General features: G+C 44.5%; 1 protein-coding gene across 8 annotated transcripts in view; it reads right to left on the bottom strand.

Moving 5' to 3' along the window:
• Positions 1–3,321: 3,321 nt before the first annotated feature.
• Positions 3,322–13,598, bottom strand: part of CACNB4 (calcium voltage-gated channel auxiliary subunit beta 4) — a 92,173-nt gene continuing 81,896 nt past the window's right edge. For 4 of the 8 annotated variants that reach the window (XM_065070203.1, XM_021297890.2, XM_065070202.1 and 1 more), the window contains one exon: positions 3,322–10,103. In XM_065070203.1, the coding sequence (XP_064926275.1) occupies positions 9,843–10,103 (261 nt within the window). In that variant the 3' untranslated portion in view covers positions 3,322–9,842. Of the gene's footprint in view, positions 10,104–12,305; positions 12,359–12,559; positions 13,081–13,598 lie in introns of those variants that run through there. The other 4 variants (XM_065070207.1, XM_065070205.1, XM_065070204.1 and 1 more) reach the window with 3 other exon arrangements.

Genomic DNA, 13,598 nt, shown 5'->3' with positions numbered 1-13,598 from the left:
CAGCCACTTTTTAAACACCACTGGTGGGCACAGTAAAACCAACAGCTGTGGTTCTCTGGAAAAGGAACTTCGGGGGAGAGTGTGAAAAACTGAAACTGGGGGAATGTCTGTTTCTTAAGTTCAGAAGGTGTCTCCTCTGGAGCACAATGTGATGGAGCGGCTGAGGGACCTGGGGTGTTCAGCTGGAGAGCAGGAGCTGAGGGGAGACCTTCTGATCTCTGAACTGCCTGAAAGGAGCTTGGAGCCAGGGGGGTCGGGCTCTGCTCCCCAGGAACAAGCGCCAGGAGCAGAGGAAACGGCCTCAAGTTGCGCCAGGGGAGGTTGAGGTTGGATCTGGGAACAATTTCTTCCCCAAAGGGCTGTGGGGCATTGGAACAGGCTGCCCAGGGCAGTGCTGGAGTCACCAGCCCTGGAGGGTTGGACAGACGGACATGAGGTTCTCAGAACATGGGGCAGTGGCAGAACGGTTGGACTTGATGATCTTAAAATTCTTTTCCAAGCAAGGTGATTCTATGATTCCTTGCAGGATGGGATCCCTTACTTCGGGCTGGGAAGCCTCTCTGTCCTTAAAGCATTAAATCTTCTGGCCCTGCTCATGTTCCTCAGACCTGTCAGTACAACATCGTATCACCTTCTGTCACTGATAGTGGGTGTTACTGCACCTCATTCCTCAGTGTCCCCTCACCTGCACCACCGCCTCCCGTTTTCCTTTTTCCAGTGTCTCAGTGTTTCACCTGCTCACTCAGTCCCACCCCCCCACTCCTTTCTTATTTCAGAGATTTTTGATTCTTTCAAGCAGCTTCTATTCTGACAGTGGCTTCCTGCTTTTGTTTTCCCTGCTGCAGAATCGGCCCACAGCTGAAGCAGCAAGGCCAGCAGTAACCTCTGAGTTTCTGTGGATTAAGTATTCATTAGCCAACAATTATCCCCCTTTCCTGAGAATTTCAGGTGCTTACAATTCACTTCTGTTCTCATTTCTCCTGGTGTAAACACAGAGCGAGTCTGCAATCCACGGGCTCATTCCAGGGTTAGGTGGACTGCACAACTACGCGAGGGCAGCAAAACTCAAACTATTTATATTGATTTAGTGAGGTGGGTTGCAAACTGGCTTAAGGAGAGAAGCCAGAGAGCGGTAGTCAATGGTGCGGAGTCTAGCTGGAGGCCAGTATCTAGTGGAGTGCCTCAGGGGCCAGTACTGCGGCCAATATTATTCAATATATTCATTAACGATTTGGACGAGGGAACTGAGTGCACTATCAGCAAGTTTGCTGATGACACTAAGCTGGGAGGGGTGGATGACACGCCAGAAGGCTGTGCTGCCATCAGAGACCTGGACAGGCTGGAGAGTTGGGCGGGGAATAACCTGATGAAATTTAACAAGGGAAAGTGTAGAGTCCTCCATCTGGGCAGGAACAACCCCAGGTTCCAGTATAGGTTGGGGAATGGCCTGTTAGAAAGCAGCATAGGAGAAAGGGACCTGGGTGTCCTGGTGGACAACAGGGTGACCATGAGCCAGCACTGGCCCTTGTGGCCAGGAAGCCAATGGTACCTGGGGTGGGTTAGAAGGGGGTGGTCAGTAGGTCAGAGAGGTTCTCCTGCCCCTCTGCTCTGCCCTGGGGAGACCACACCTGGAATCTTGTGTCCAGCTGTGGCCCCTCAGTTCCAGCAGGACAGGGAACTGCTGGAGAGAGTCCAGCGCAGCCACCAAGATGCTGAAGGGAGTGGAGCATCTCCCGTGTGAGGAAAGGCTGAGGGAGCTGGGGCTCTTTAGTTTGGAGAAGAGGAGACTAAGGGGGGACCTTATTAATGTCTATAAGTATATAAAAGGCGAATGCCATGAGGATGGAGCCAGGCTCTTCTCGGTGGCAAACAACGACAGGACAAGGGGTAATGGGATCAAGCTGGAACACAAGAGGTTCCACTTAAATTTGAGAAAAAACTTCTTCTCAGTGCCAGAGCCTGGCCCAGGCTGCCCAGGGAGGTTGTGGAGTCTCCTTCTCTGCAGACATTCCAACCCGCCTGGACATGTTCCTCACCTGGGTGTTCCTGCTCCAGCAGGGGATTGGACTGGATGATCTTCTGAGGTCCCTTCCAAGCCCAAACATACTGTGATACTGTGATTCTTTAAATAGAAGGGCATCGGGTTTTTTCCCTCCCATTTTTACAAAATGAATGAATATAAGATGTATTTTAGGACTAGGAAGCCACTGAGATTTCACCTCCGGCTTCCCTATGCTAGTTCAATTATCATTAAAGACATTTTTATGGCAGCCTGGTGTAGCCTGTATTGCAGTGCTGCTTTTTTACCTGCTGACACCAACGCTGGGTTTCCCATTGCTGCTTTCTAAGAATACTCGGAGCAGCGTAGCTTATTGTGAATAGTTACACAATCTCCCCCAGGATATCTGAAGAGCCTTTTTCAGAGCACGTATGTTTTGCTCCCAGTGACCTGAGCATCTCAACGCAGCAGAAGTGCAGCGGCTGCCTACGGTAGGAGTCCACCAGCAGAGGGGAAATACAGAAAAAGCCCCAACATGTAGAGCAGACGGAGAGGTGGCTTAGGAACTCTTCTAGGATCGTATGAAAACACACAATGCATTTTTGCTTTGTTAGATTTATTTGAAAGACCTTAAGCTCTCTATTAACAGCTTAGATGAAAACTCCCGTGCTCATCTCCCATTTTGCACCCTTAGACAAGAGAGTTAAACAGAATTTTAAGCCCTGCGTGTGCATTAGAGGTGTAAAAGCCACCGGTAACTCATACGTAACATGCAGCTTACCTGGCAAATGTCCGTCTGTCCTCGCAGGGCAGGCTCCCGACAGAACGCCCAGGAAGAGCTGGCGGGGAACTCTCTGCTAGAGGAACCATCTTTCAGTGCTTTCTTGTTTTCAAGCTACTATAAATGGTATTTCATTATTCTTTTAGTTATTCTTTCAAGCCTTCATACCTCGCATCATTCTGACACTTGTTTCTGTCTAGGAACCAATTTTAAGTTAATCTGAGATCACTCTGAGGACCAGATCCAAATACCACTGATGTCCATGAGAATCCTTCAGTTGGCTGAAAGTATTTTACTTCTCGACGGAACACTGAGCTATTGTCCGTATTTATGTATTTCTAGTTGCAGCTATTTAAGAGCAGATAGATTTAAAAATAAGCATCATTCATGTCACAGAGCAGATGCGTCCCCTTCTTCAGAATCTCATTAATTTTTACTGAAAGAACGCAGCCAAAAGCTACTGGCAAACAATAAAAATACCCATTTTCTCTTCCGAGTTTTATCCAACCTTGAGTTCAGAATACAAAGAGACTTAAAAGACTTTTCAACGGTTTGTAGGTTTTTTCATTTATTGTAGAAAAGTTATTGTAATGCAGTTCATTTTTGTACATCTAAATTCCATAAAACAAGTCCATAGAAATGAGGATACTATCAGCATGCAGTCTGCATTTTCGTTTTTTAAATGATCCTGATCACAAAAATAACAACACTTTTTTTGTTTTAAATTTTCTTTGAAAGCCACTAAAAGCAGAGGGAGAGCAAAGCATGCACCACTGTACACATTTGCATAGTATATTTTACCCAGCATGCCTTGTAGAATGCTACACATACAGTATCTATAGAAGGAAAACCAGAAAGGGGCAAATCAGCAGAAAAGAAACACCAATTTGTGGGTATTTTTTGGTAGGAAAGGCAGCGGCGCCTTCACCAGCGTGACCGAACGGGCTCCCGGTGCGGCTGCAGGCGGCGCTGCACTGGGAACCAGTTTGGGTGAGAAACAGAGATTTGCTGGGGTCTGAGAAGCCCAAGGTCCACAGTTTGCACGACTGTTTCCATCTTTCTTCACCCCTCTGCTTTTCACGCCTACGTACAGTTTGCATTTCCCTTGATTCTCTCCCCATGCTGTTCTCATCAAACGTCACCCAGAAGAGAATCGGGTGAATTTCAGACATCAAAACCCCACGGGCCTCAGCCTGAACCTTCTGCTCGCTTGCTTTGACCTTCTAAATTCTCAGCCCTATCAGTGGAAGTTCTGGGTGGACTCGTCCACGGCTCTTACGGTGTCACATCCTTCCCTCCCCGCCCCCATACACAAAAACAAGCAGCTCTGTAGACCCAAAAACTTATTTATTGGGAGTATTTCGTTCCCAGCCTTGGGTTACTTCTGTATCCGTGGTACAGTCAGTAGTCGTGTGCCGAAATCTATACATTGGCCCAAAATAGAGGTTATTCATGTAAGTTCAGCTTTGAGGAGGAAAATAGCAGAAATGAACGCAGTGGACTTTCTAATATGAAAATACTTTCTTTCACTAATTAATACGGAAGGAATACAAGTTTTTGAAAAATCAATCCCATGTGCAAAATGCAAGGCTCAGAAACCAACTGCTGAACTATCAGGCAGCACGTTGAACTGATCAAAAATGCAATAAATCCACAATAAATCTACCCCTTTTTTTTCCAAAAAACACAATGCCAGATACACTAGTGGAATTATTCCAGATTTGTGCTATTACAAATGTGCTTCTTTTTCCTTGCTCTGTTTTTACATCATTGGCAAAATATATTCTTCTGTACTGTACAACATATTTTCTCAGTGTATTTTCTACTGCTTATACAGAGTAGAACTAATAGCAAAGGGGACTGTGGCGTTACATTTAACCACATTTTGTTTTTCAGGAAATACTGCTAAGGCATGTGATAATCAGTATAGGACGTTTACGGCCAGACCTTGCAAATGCCGACTCTCAGAGGAGACAGTAACAAACCCTGTGTCCAGTAGTAGGTGTCTGTAGGAGCTACTCCACATAGTAACTCGCTGCTAAGAAAGGGAGGGAAAAGGCAAAACCTACTCCACAGCACAGGGACCAAGCCAGTGCTGCCCCCAGCTCCACAAACAAAGGAGTAAGGGTGTGACACGCTCTTATTTTAAAGCGATTTCTACCTTCTCCCAAAATTCTCTATATAGATTCAACTTCTCTCGACTTCTTAAATGCATTCCACAAGTCATGAAAGAGATGTTAACACAATTTTCGATACTGAGTAGCATTTTCAGCTCTTTCTCCAAGTTCATTCCTTACATATATTTTACAACACTAGCAAACATCCCTGTATTTTAAAGACATACCTTTATTTTTCTATATAATATCAACTGGACTTGAATAACAATCTAACAGAGGTTATTCAAATGACAATGTCCAATAATATGCTCTCTTTTGGCATCATTTTAAAGGTAGTGGGAACATAATTGCCCCCGAGTTAAAACTGGCTGTGTTACAGTATCTCGCAGTCTTGTTACTCTTTGTAGAACCACCAGTTGAAGGACAGAGGGGTAACTGCAACAAATGACACGGCAGCGGAACCCCATGTATCCAATGTTAAAATACAGGTTTTTAGGAGTGAAACCAGATTTGTATAAATGGCATTTTACAAATTAGGCATTTGAACTTTTGTGGTTTGTGGTCTCCAATTATTTTGCTTAAAAACAAAATAAGACTATGGAATCAAGGCCAGGATTCATTAGCACTGAACTCAGAAAAAACCTTGTAGAGGGCTCATTTAGCACTTTCTTAAAGAAAAAATGACTAATGAAAGCCCTAACTTACCCAAATCAGTGTGCTATAAAGCATCAGCAGTATTGTTCTGAGAATGGCCGTGTCACCAAAGAGATGAGATTCTGGGACGTTTCAGAAAAGTCTACAGTATGAAAACCAAACAGAATTGGGAAGATTTGCACTCAATTGGAACATGGATCCAGAGGAACCACCGGTGCGTGCTCATCCCTCCAGCCGCCCCTCCTCCTCGTCCTTCTCTCCCTCTTACGTACGGATTCAGCATTATTTGAAAAGCAAGGAGCACAAAAGATTAAACCCCAAACACCAGCTTCAGAAGCAGCTTTCAAACCTGGGGAAAACGCAGTAAAACTTTCTTTCTCCTATTTGCAGCAAAGCCATCGCTAAGAGCGCGAGTGCCACCGCCGCCCGGCGCGTCTGCACGCTCACTTCGTTCATCTGGCTCCACCAGAGCTAAGGCCGAAGCACCTGGGATCGGGAGCAGGTGGAGCAGCCGGTAGCTGAGGAATTGTGTGAGGAGCAGGAGGGAACAGCACTTGCTCCAGACACTCCAGCGCAAAATCAGGGGCGGCACCTGATTTCCGTGCCAAGACCGTCTTTCAGGACACAATCCAGGTGTCGGGCTGTGCTGCACCAGCCGCTCACAGGAACTGAGGTTTGCCAGACTGGCCCGTTTAGAAAATGATCATCTCATTTGGCCACTAGTTTAGAAACTCACATTTGACATACAACAGCTTTAGTTGCATTCCTTTAACCAGCATTTCATCATCTACTCAGAAAATTGGTTGCGAGTTGTAGTTTAATTAATGACAGAGATCTTAGCACATCCCATGGGATAAATGTTCATCTATGGAACTAGTAAAAGAACCTGTTCATCTGCTAAATACAACTTGCCAAATAGGAAGTATTTGAAATTAAAAGTTTAACAATCAATTGTCTTTAAAGTGGCTTCCAGATTTTTAAAATACTTCGTTAATTCATTCACAAACGTAGGAATGCACTGACATACATTGTCTTTACATATTGAGATTGTTATCATCTTTATTGGCTAAATTGTCATTAACCCAAAAGTGTCCTAATGAAAAACTCAGATAACAACAAAAAAAACCCTTTAAAAAAAACTCAGTGTTTTATAAACATTTGTAAAATTGGCTGTATAAGCCAGAGCTTACGAGCACAACTCTGATCTTCAATAATATTTTAAGAACAAGAAGTGGTATGAGGACTGGGAAATGAAATTAGCCTTACTCGCATTCATTGAGGAGTATATGAACGTCGCGATCTTCTACAGCGCCGCTGCATGATAAATCACACTAGAGCTGGCAAGCAGGGCTGAAGCTCCTGTACAAATACCAGGAGTTAACATCTCCTGATCGACATCGCAGCTTTTACTGATCATCGCGCTTCCTAAAAATCATTTACTTTTAAAAATAAAGAGCTCCCATAGCTTGTATCTAGAATAAATTAACAATCTATCAGCACGTTCGGTATATTTGTACTTAAAGATATATCTAGCTTCAAAGAATAAAAAAGCCAGCAAGCAAGGAGACCTGCTGGATCACCTCTAACTGGTTTCTGATATTAAAATGGGATGGGCGGTGGGAGAGGAGAGGGTGAACTAACACACCAGCAGGAAAGTGAACTCAAACCCACCCAGTGAAGGAGCTCAGCGGGTTCTTTCAAGACAAGACACGACTTCCCTCGCAAGCGTGTTTGGATGAGAACCAAGAGAAGTGGTTTTGGCACTTGAGATGCTGCGGGCGATGGGGTCCGCGCACACCTGGTGTGTCCATCTTTCCCTTTACGAGCGTGACATGGAAGACTTCGAAACAAGGCTCCAAAAGGCTCTAGAAATAAATGCCATTTTTTCATCTAGGAAATGATAAAGCAGTAACCTTGTTTACTAGAAAATATATGTAGGTGCTTTGCAGCTACCTGCCATTAAAATGCAAATATCTTCAAGCGGTTAAATGATCTGATCCCTAATGCTACCACAGAAGAAACAGCTGTCTAATCTAGGTTTATACATCTCAGTGCATCCTTTGCAATTAATACTTTAATGCACACAAACAAGAAACTAATTATTAAAGCTTATAGAAAAAAATGTCTTTGCCTAACGCCTTCTTTCTCATGCAGGTATGTGTGCTGTACATGTACCAAAGAGCCGGAAAAATTCCTGGAGAAGGCTCCACTGTGCTAGAGCAGAAAATACGGAGAAGGCAGCTGGAGCTGCCATTCCCGGCCCAGATCTTGCTGTACTTTCTCAGCCTAAATGCTTTGGGGTTTGGAATCTGCAGGCATTTGGCCGGAGAAAATCCAACAGGATCAGGTCTGCCATAGCCCTTCTCAACTCTGTCACTCCAAGGGATACATGGATTCTCTTTTGTCGCAGTAAGTGGCCCATTGGAATCACGGGGTGGTGCTGAAGCCGCCTTCTAGGCAGTGACGCTGTTTAGAAAACGAAGCATGCATCCGCAATCTTGTAACGCCTCTAGAGACGTACCTCGGTTTTGGTTGTACCAGATATGGGATGAATTACTTTTCTCGTTGGTAACATCAAGAAGATAACCAGACTCAACAGTGGTGGAAAACACCAGTGATCTTTGCCAACTGGTCCAGAAAGCAGAAGACACGGTAATATTCAGGAAGTTCATTCAGTGCTACATGCTTTGAAAGCCGACTTTTAGCAGGCTTTGGGAAGAAAATAAGCAAATATAAAAGTTAATGATCCTCATTTTTTGAAAAAAATATAGTTTTGGCATGAAGCTGCATAAAAAAATGCAGGTTCAGTATTGTTCTGTCAATCTTAGCAAATGCAGGCAGCGGGGAGCTTCTGGAATCCCTGCTTAAAGACATCAGTGGGTTTTACAAAACGGTCCATTGTGGTCAAATTTTCAATCACGTTGGATCTAAGGCTTCACTGATCGTGTAAGACATAAGGTCCAATCCCATTAACTTCTCTGTTTAAAGAAAGTGGAGATCAGCAGGTGAAAAGAAGTGATTGTTAGGAAGTAAGGCAGCAATTTCTCCAGATTTATCAAGTTCTTTGAATCAAAGATGTCAGCTCTGCGACTTCACCGTGAGCAGCTTTGTTTCTGATACTCCATTGATAGTGCAACCTAATCCTGACCAATATGTCATTTGCAATGCTCATCCTTTACCATTATTTAACCCCACTCCCTTCCCTCAGGTTTCATTACTGACATTTGAACCCATCTTCTGGAGAGTTCTTGTGCGATGCTGGAGTTTTCGGACATTCCAAGATGGGTTTTGAGAGATGTAAGACAGAAGGAGGTATCAGACGTACTGGACACACTGGGTAAGAAGAGTGTATTGTCCATTTAAAAAGGCGGAACACTAAAAATGGGAGAAAAAAACCTATTCTGTATGATACACTCATGTTCCATTTTGGGACTACTAGCTGCATTCAGGTAAGCAAGAGAAGAAAGGAAAGAAAGACGACTATTCTCAACCTGCAACCATCCAAACGGTTGTGCAGTTTGGTCGTGTTCCTGTTTGTGTCCCCGATCCTGTCGTAGCTCATCAGGACAGGCGGAACTAAAGAAATGGTTTCACTGCAACATTCACACCAGGTCTCAAAATAATCGCAAACTGGAAAGTATTTTGCCACTGCTGCAATAACTTGTGATATTTGGCACTCTCCACACTCTACATTTGGTTTGTCTGAAAAAGCCATTCTGGAAATAAGGAGTTAGAATAAATCCTTTCATTCTAACTTTCAATGTAAATTGAGCTTCCAGCAAACAAATACCGCAGCTTTCTGCCTTCCCGCGGTTTGTAGTTTTCAGATTTGTCATTTGTGTCTTGTTTTCAATTAGTTGCAACATGCTCAGGTCGACTTTCCAGTCAATTCACCCAAATTCCAACAGGAATTGGTTTATAAATTGGTTCCAACTGGAACTGGTCATTTGGAATTTCCAGCACAGGAAATTATTTTATAAGTGCCTCGCTAAGTACCCTAAATTACAAACGGATGTGTCTAATATCTAACGACAAGAAAAAGTATGGCTATAAATGCAAATGCTGTACTAAAAAGAAAATGAATCAAAAAAACAACCTATATGATCGGGCATAAACGTAAGGGCATGGTCACTTGGTTTTCTTTGCCCCCTACTTAACATCAAATGACAGCAGAGCGCAACTTCAGTATGACCGCGTTACACCTGCCAAATTAAGGTGATATTTTCTTTTTCCTAGCTACATTATGGCAAGTTTTCGACTGATGAATCCCGTTCTTCGCCAGGGTCTGAACTCAAAGCCTGTGTCGCGACTCGTGGCTGTATCCTCCAGGGGAGCCGCGGTTCCTGTGGGGTTTGTACGTGTCCTGGTACGAGTCAGAATATTCTTCTTCCACTAGAGGATAGTGATCTCGGCTGTGTTGGGAACTGGAAGACAAGCGGTTCCTGCTCTTCCGAGCCCTTTCATTGTGATAATTTTCATCTGAGGTCATTAGACTTCGCCGCTCAATGGGAGAGTTCTCTGCAGAGTGGCTGCTGTGCCTCCCGCGCTGGCTCTACGGGTGCCAAAGAATCCAAGCGTTAACACACACAAAGAGCATCTCACATCGTTTTACCTCGTTTTGAGACTTATTCTGAGGTCTTTCAGAATCCATCCACTTTTCTGTTATTCATTCTCTATTAAAATCTGTTTGCTACAGGAATGGGATACAAGAACAGGCTGGTTCCTAGAGCTGGAACAGACCCCACGCAGTGTTACAGTGCGCGCCGTATGGTATTCACCTTGTTACGTATTCAGATTACAGGCCGTTTGGCATGAAAAGTGAGCTGATGTATTCAGCATTTATCACTTTTCTCTGATCATGAACATAACATTCATGCTTCTATTCTGCTTAGAAAATTTTGAGCGCTGATTTCTGTGGTTTTAGAAAACATCTGAAGATGTTTGTCATTTTTCTTTAAAAAGGTGCAGCTCTAAGCCCTATTTAAAAACCTTCATGTGACCAAAAGAAACAACGGACCGCTAAGCAGGCAGCCAAGGGATGGCTAAAATTATTAGATATTAACAAATTCTTTCAACTAAAATATGTCAATATGTTGACAGAATATCCTTTTCTAAGATAACTTATTAATTTAAACATCTGGGCTTTGCTATCCTCATGTTCCCACAATGATAACGGGCTACGTTTGTCACATTAACAAAATCAGTTCATACTTTTTGTCAGCTAACTGGCACAATGAAAAAACAGCCTAAAAAAGTTACTTGGTTTGCTGTAAGCACACGCTAAACCTCTCGAGGCAGAGCCATCCGCCCTCTCCGAGCCAACGCGGTCAACGCTTTTCTTTCTCTAATTTACACACCCAACGCCATTGCTCTGACCCCGTGATGGCCAAGGGAACGCGGCCGCGCTCTGGGGGCCTCGGGTTCCTGTGCCCAGCACCGGCCGCTGCTCTCGCTCTGGAGCTCTGCCCGGCGCGCCCTGCGCTATCAAACCTTCCTCCTCCTGCTGCTCCCTCGCTGCATAATTCATAGCGAAGGGCTCGTCGGCGTGGGCCGGGTGTACGTTACAGCGCAGCCGACACCGCGTTGCATCTCTCAGTGCGGGTCGATGCTGCCAAGGGGACTCACGGAGAGATGCCGCGTAACGAGCTGGCGCAGAAAAACGTGCCCTTCTGCAAACACCAGCAGCTTCTACCATGTTATTCCCAAGTTTTCCTTATAGCGCCACGTTTTAGCAGCGATTGTATGGCCGAATCCACCTATCTTCTTCACAAATTATACTTCTCAGCTTTATTTGACCTAGGTGTACAATTTTGATATACAACCACTTCATCAGCTGCAATGTTAACTTTCTGTGCTCACAGCCTCTATGTTCCCTGTGGTAATTTACCTCTCTGCTCCCTCTAGAAACCTTCCCGCACCTCTGCTGCACTGTGCACACATTCTGATCCCACTCTTAGCCTCCCAAGAGGCGCAGGCCTGGCCAACCTGGGGTGCCTACACGCTGCTCTTATGCCCCACATCACTTTTGACCCCGCAGCGCACGCCAAACAATGAGCTGCGTTGTGTTTTCTGCAGTAATGGATTTAAAATGCAAATCGCCCAGAGCCTAAGAAACACATATCCCCAAAATCTTTAAGTACAGGATTTAAGTCCATTTGTTGAAATTAGACTACACTGCGTAGGTTTAGCGCTAACCAGGGCTTAGAGTTTAACTTCAGCCTGATGACCCTCATGAAGCCCAAAGACTTTAATTTAAATCGGAAGGTTCAGCTCTCAGTAAACTAAACTCCAAGTGACCAACGGGACACTCCCATGTCCTGGTTAGGTAAATTACGTACAGATTGTCGGTGTGACTGTTACACGAGGCTCTGGGCCTTTGCTATTCAGTTCCCCATGGTATCGGGAGAAGGAGTCAGAAGGTCATAAGAAGTATAAATTCTTAATACATCCTAAGTACCTAAACTGGTTTAATTCCTAGGATTTGCATGAGTGCGCTAATTACCACATCACAAAACTACAGTTAAAACTGACGCAAATCCTGCCAAAGGCTTGACTTAGTACAAATCCACTTCAGATGATGGCAATCTTTACTGCGAGATAACCACGCAAAACATCGGACCTCCCTGACCCTGCGGTCTCTGGTTGGGCAGCATTCACTCAGGGAGAAAGTTACCCCTCTGCAGAGAACTAGCACCGCTCAAGTCCCGCCTAAGCCTCCACGGTGAGGGTGAAGCGGGGATTAAGTGACGCGTACCTTCAGCCAGCCCACTGCACAGGGGTGATTTTCATCTTCAGTGTGAGTTTTCCCTAAGTAAATGGAGCAACATTGCACAGTCACTGCTGGTGTCCATTGATCAGAGAGAAATAAATGCCTGAAAAAAATTCTGTGGATACACCCAGTTTGCAAAATGAAACTGAAGAGGTGAAAGTTCTGCACATGGTACTTTATTGTCATGAAGGGATGGAAAACTGAAATTGTAAGGCAAGTGAAAATGGAAACAACATTTTACATGTGCATGTCATTAGTAATTAGAACAGTGCTTGTGCATTCAGCAGTCAGGAAACAGTGACTTACTGATCCTAATCAAATCAAGCACAGCGTTAGAAATGTGAGCATCGGGGATCATGCACCTCCAGTGCAGTGCGATCCACTCACAGGAAAAACAGCTCGATGGTAATTGAAAACACCAAACAACGAATCATTTCCTTCAAAACTGTTACCTGCTTCCACATACTCTACAAGCAGAACAGAGGTTAAATTTGTCAGGTCAGTTATTCGTTACACGTCACTTGCTCAACTCTCATTCCGACACACATTAGAGAGCGCACACTCCCGCCAGGGCACACACACACAACTTCCGCCACTCCCACACTTAAAAGTTCGCTGCAACGCTGATCCTCTCAAGCATTCGTAACTATTCATCAAAAACATTTTCTCTTTTCAAACTTAGTAAAGCACGTACTTCTCATTAAGGACTATTTACATGCCACGTTTGAAGTTTCAAAGTTCAGCCGATTTTGAGCTATCCCTGTGGAAAAAGACGGTCAGAATTTTTTTCAATGGGTAAAAAAAGATGTATTTTATTCACACTCAGAGAACTCAGCAAGGTGAAGGCGTTTTGCTCACACAAGAGACAAGCATGGAAGCTTTTCCACCCAAAAGTGAATGTGTTGTGAAGTTATGAGGGCAGAAATAAAAGGGATCGTTACAGACACTGTTCTGCATTCCTAAATGCAGCAGCTGTTGGCTCAACTGCTGCGACACGCCGCACGTGCTTAGTCGCAACCTGAAAGGGCCCCGTTTGCAACGGTTTGAAAAAGGCCATTTTCTAACATGGCTGTAATACCACTTGATAGAGTGGCGTTTAAATCTTGCTCCAGAACTAACTCCTTGCCAGAAAACTGATGGCCATTTTATTATATATTATTATTATTAAAGCAAGAGCAGTCCTGGCGCTCGGCTGCCGAGCTGCTGCTTCACCGCTGCCTCCGCTCATGTCTGACCGCTGGCAGTGGCCAAACGGAGTAATAACTCACGAAGAAAACA

The sequence above is a fragment of the Columba livia genome, chromosome 7 (assembly GCF_036013475.1).
Source record: "Columba livia isolate bColLiv1 breed racing homer chromosome 7, bColLiv1.pat.W.v2, whole genome shotgun sequence".
In the NCBI taxonomy this organism is placed as follows: domain Eukaryota; kingdom Metazoa; phylum Chordata; class Aves; order Columbiformes; family Columbidae; genus Columba; species Columba livia.
The sequence above is the reverse complement of the archived record's forward strand: the minus strand, read 5'-3'. Positions and strand labels throughout refer to the sequence as shown.